At 43.5% G+C, this 5,193-nt stretch overlaps 1 protein-coding gene across 1 annotated transcript; it reads left to right on the forward strand.

The window, feature by feature from the left end:
- The first annotated feature begins 664 nt into the window (after positions 1-664).
- Positions 665-3,491, forward strand: xbp1 (X-box binding protein 1). The gene is given in 6 exon segments (XM_019264508.2): positions 665-1,041; positions 1,530-1,626; positions 1,930-2,046; positions 2,138-2,194; positions 2,197-2,304; positions 2,430-3,491. Coding segments are annotated over 6 exon segments (1,191 nt in total). The 5' UTR covers positions 665-799; the 3' UTR covers positions 3,000-3,491.
- The last annotated feature ends 1,702 nt before the right edge of the window (positions 3,492-5,193 follow it).

Consider the following 5,193-nt stretch of genomic DNA (forward strand, 5'->3'; position numbering starts at 1 on the left):
TCAACTATTCCAAATATTCAAACTCTCAAAGCATCTTGAAATTTATATTTTTTAATTTTAAAAAATGGAGAATATCTTCTATCCTGGTAAAAAACAAAAGTATGACTTGCTATTCTATGGAGCATTTGTGTCCTTAACATCAGCTCATATGAAATCTAAATAACATGTGCCTTTAACAGCAATATTCAATCCTCGGTGTTGTTGTTTTTACTGGATAGAGGGGGTTGCAAATACCACACATACTGCAGATAACAGGAACAATGGCTGATCCAAGGAACTCCAATCACAACTCGGTGATCAATACAGTGAAAGTCCTCATGAGGTGTAGTGTACTGATGTGAACTGTGGACTATGCAAGACTGATGCAATCCCTGGAAACACGGTGTATACACTGAGAAACCTCAGTTTGCCCCAGTTAACTATTCAAAAACAGAACAGGATGGTTGAAGGGAAGCATTGTTCATGTGACACAGAATCTGACACCTTCAGTTTTTTTGTTTTTTTTGACAGGAAACTTGCACGAAATTATATTTCTCTTGCAGGAAGAGTGAAACTTCAAATGCAAATTACATCAGCTCAGCGGCCAATCACGGGCCGCAAAGCACTCGCGTCACAGCAGCCGGGAGCCTATCAGCTGTCACCACGATAGTAGAAAAAGATCGCAGTCGCAGCTCATCCTGTTCATCGTTTGAGTAAAACCGGGGATCGGCGGAGCAGGGAAACCTCGAGGTTTCTACTGAATTCAATAAGGATACCCGGTTATTTCTGATTTCAGACAGCGCCACTAGGATATATCAACATGGTGGTAACAGGGAGCGGGGGGAGCCACAAGGTTCTCCTGATATCCGGGAAACAGACCGGCTCACAGACGAGCTTCAGCCGGCCCATCTCTGTCGTTTTGCCGTCAGCGGCCAGCCAGGCGGCGGCGGCGGCGGCGGCGGCTGCGTCGTCGGATTCAGACTCCAACTCCTCCGCGGGGCCACCCATACGAAAAAGACAGAGGCTCACACACCTGAGTCCAGAGGAGAAAGCACTTCGCAGGTTAGTTTATTAAAAAAAAAAAAAAATTACCATCATATATGTGGATTTTTTTAAAAAAGTGCAAACGCGGCCATTGTTTAAAGCATCGATTACCACAGGGACACACCCTGGATCAAGATATTGATCCATGATTTGACGTTACTGCAGTCATATCTAAGTTATAATTAGGCCTGCTAAGCTGTCTAAAATGTGCAACACGAAGCGTTACATGTCTTCATTGTATGTCGCCTGCGGACTTTAACCCGGCTTGTCAGACTGCTATCTGAGCCCGTGGACCCGCCCGGCTGTGGCTCCTCACAGAGCAGGACATTGATATCCTGGTATGCCTGCGTGGCAGGAACATGGCCGGGGTGATTGCGCAGTACTGTGAACCCGAGTCATGTCAGGGCGCTTAGTCAGCATCGTGGAAAGAATGTGTTAAATTCCTGTTTTTTATTTTCCCACCTCCTTCATCTCATTTTTCTTTTTTCTTTTTTTTTTCTTTCCAGGAAACTCAAGAACAGAGTCGCAGCTCAGACAGCTAGAGACAGGAAAAAAGCCAAGATGGGGGAGCTGGAACAGCAAGTCATAGAGTTGGAGCTGGAGGTAATTATTATTTTTTTCTTTTTGTCATCTTCATACAGAGAAATGCCAGGTCCTTCAATACCATCATCAATATGTCATCTGGTGTTGTGCAACTCTTAAAGTATGGCTAGATCCAGCCACTTTATACCACATTAATGTAGCTATAATACTGTTTAATACACTACAATAAATGTTTTTACTGTTGCATAGTGTGTGTGTGGTCAATTGGTTTCACCCAGGACACTTCATGCATCACTTCCCAATAAACGGTTGCAAGTTTCAAGTATAAACATCTGTTCCTTTTTTTTTCCCCTCCTCCTGCAGAATCAGAAACTACACATTGAGAACAGGCTGCTTAGAGAAAAGACAAGTGGCCTACTGACAGAAAATGAGGAACTGAGACAGAGACTTGGGTTGGACACCCTCGACTCAAAAGAGAAGGTGAGATTGTAACACTATGCTACAGAAGGGGAAGCGTGGTGTGGCGTGTTCGGAGAGTAGTAGTTGTTAATCCTCGTTCTCTTCGTTACAGGTTCATGGTCTGTTGTCCACTGGGAATGAAGCAGGTTTGGGGATCGGGTCTTCTGAGTCCGCAGCACTCAGGCTACGTGTGCCTCCGCAGCAGGTGCAGGCCCAGCAGCCCCTAAATCTGAAGACTTCTCAATGGATACAGATGGTTCTGACTCTACAGACAGTGAGGTAAGGTGGCTCTTTTTCTCTGTGTTGAGGTTTAAATCCTGTTTGTAAGAAAGCTTTGTAGTAATACCAGAGCTGGGTCATGGGTTACTAGGCTAATCTCCGGTTTTCTTCCCCTTCCTCACTAGTCTGATTTGCTACTGGGCATTCTGGACATCCTTGACCCAGAGCTGTTCCTCAAGTCTTGTGAACAGGAGTGCCAGGAGCCGCAGGTGCAGCTGGTCGGAGGGGGGAACCCAGTACCTGCCACCACACCTGCGACTCTGGGGTCCTCATCAGTTAAGCTGGAGGCCCTTAATGAACTGATCCACTTTGACCACATCTACACCAAGCCCGTGGAGGAGGTGAGCAGCGGGCAGTGCAGCGACTCAGAGAGCGACACAGAGGAGAAGATTGACGAGGCTATCTTCCCCATTACCGAGGTGGTGGTCGAGGAGGAGACGGTCTGCATCAAAGACGAGCCGGAGGAAGTGGTCATCCCCAGCTGTAACAGTCAGGTGGATGACTTTTTCTCTGAGTCCTCCTCCCCCGCCCTCAGCGGTCTGGATAAGGAAGCCTGCTTGGCGGACACCTACAGTGACTCCGGATATGAAGGGTCCCCTTCCCCTTTCAGCGACATGTCCTCTTCCCTGTGCTCAGAGAGCTCTTGGGAAGACATGTTCGCTAGTGAACTCTTCCCCCAACTTATCAGTGTCTGAATCCAACCCCTAACCCACTAAGTTATAATATACAGTATATATATATACACTTATACACGTAAGAGCTAGTGTTCCATAACTACAGATAAGCACATGCTTCATAGTAGCTTAGAACACCACTGAGCCCGCTCATATATCTGCTAAAGTTAAGTACATAATCTCCGTTTAACTACAGCAGGTCTGTACCACTGGCAATGTTGCATTGACTTGTGGGAAATGGAGTTCATGACAGCTTTATTTTGGCATTATGTAATTACTGCAGAGCATTTAAGATTGATTGCAAACCTCTCTCCGTTCAGGATGAAATGTGGTTGGAATTCAGTATTTCTGTAAATGTAATATGGGGATGGGACCGATCATTTAAATATTTTATTTATTTGTGTATTCTGCTTTGGAGTCACTGTATGTCCTCATGTAAAAATGCTTTCTTCTAATTTGCTGACCGCTCTCTATGTAGTCTGATTACTGCATTAAAAATTTTTTTGCATTGCACCTCGTCTTTCCGTTTCAGTTATTGCAACTGTTTAGACTGGGAGAAATGTACAGTTCCGACAAGACGTGAAAAGGAGCAATCATTGGAAGAAATTTCACATGGGATAACCTCATGATGCTAAAACTGTAGCACGGCACGTTTCTAAGAACTCGGCTGCTGATCAGTCAGCTGACAGCAATTGTTAAGGCCCGTTATCAAGGAAAATACTTAATCCAACTTGACAAACCTGTCCCTACAAAGTACTGTATTACTGCCTCATGAAACCTTGAAAGGTGTTTTCACTCACATTTTATTTATTTTTTAACTTTATTTTTCACTCACATTTTATAGACTATCTGAGTGTCCTAGTATGGGTTTCAGGACTGGAGAGGACCAAGAGGTCCATATAAACTGAAAGCAGTGCTAACCATTAAGACCTCTTTCTGCCTACAAAAAGGGTTTGACAAAATGAGTAGCAGTGTCTGATAAAATGCCTCATTTGAATCATGTTCAATCAATTATCTTACAGTTTAAATCTCGTCAGTGGAATCAGTTTTACTCCTCAGGCATGGTCAAGACTTCAGCAACTTTAAGTATGCACATTGTGTTCATTAGATTGGATGTTTACTGAGCTCTTAGTTCAGTATAAGGGGTCAAAGGTTAATTTTCACAAACAGGTTTATCTACCTTATTTATGAGCTTGATAAATCTGTCAATGTTTTAAAGTTCTGTTATCTTAATTATGAGCAATCAACACGCATCATTTAATCATACTCATGAATCTCATGATCAAATTTCCTTTCACTGGTCCTTTGAGATCAAGTGCAGTCTTTTCACAGGTGTCCTACTCTCCTATCATCATTTGTGAAATAATCTCATACATGTGAGGACAACGTGTTTATATTCCCTATCTCTCATGTGGCAGCACAACCTTGCTTTTCCGAGAACGAGGCCTACTTATATTGCATAACACTTCTAATGTAACTGGGAGTTTCCTGAGAGTCTAACCTGAGCCAATTTTAGTTTTTACTTCCCGGCAGAAATAGGTCAGTGGTGTTTTGGCCGGGTGTGAAAAGAATAGGCAGAGTGGGGAACACACCTTTCTCCTCAGGCCATTATTCAAATCACAATGATATCTTATTTTGTAAGTTAGGAGGAGACAGTTGTCTTTTTTAAGTTCCCGAGGCTAGGATTGCCGTGCCCTACCCGATGAACAAAAGCCATCAAGTCCCTCGTGGTGTATGAGCTGATTAGATCAGGTTTCCAGATGCAAATAGCGATGTAATTGATCTTAACCCTACAGGGCCTACATGCTTGTCTCTGTTCATAGTTTCTGTTGGTATGCAGCAGATTATCCGGAGGCGGGTGAATCGAACAAAAAAATTACAACTCAGCTATTTCATTGTAATTCGACCTCCATTTTATGTTATTGTGGTAGGTTGAAGGAAACCACACCAGCCCTTGGCGTAGCTTTGCCTCAGCTTCCCCGAAAAAGTGCGGTGAGAAATTCAAATTTCTTGTCTAGGTGAAAACCACAGCGAAGATGAACTCAACCTTACAGCTGTTGAGCTGAAACTGAAAAATATTTGCTGAAGCAGGCCGTTTTCAATTTCAGGCTGTAGATTCTGGTTTATTTGGGGACAGCAGATTCGTTTCTGTTTCTGTGCACAGTTACAGTTTCAGTCGTTTTTTCACCAACTAACCAACCTAAAATATTCATAT

The sequence above is a fragment of the Larimichthys crocea genome, chromosome III (genome assembly GCF_000972845.2).
Source record: "Larimichthys crocea isolate SSNF chromosome III, L_crocea_2.0, whole genome shotgun sequence".
In the NCBI taxonomy this organism is placed as follows: domain Eukaryota; kingdom Metazoa; phylum Chordata; class Actinopteri; family Sciaenidae; genus Larimichthys; species Larimichthys crocea.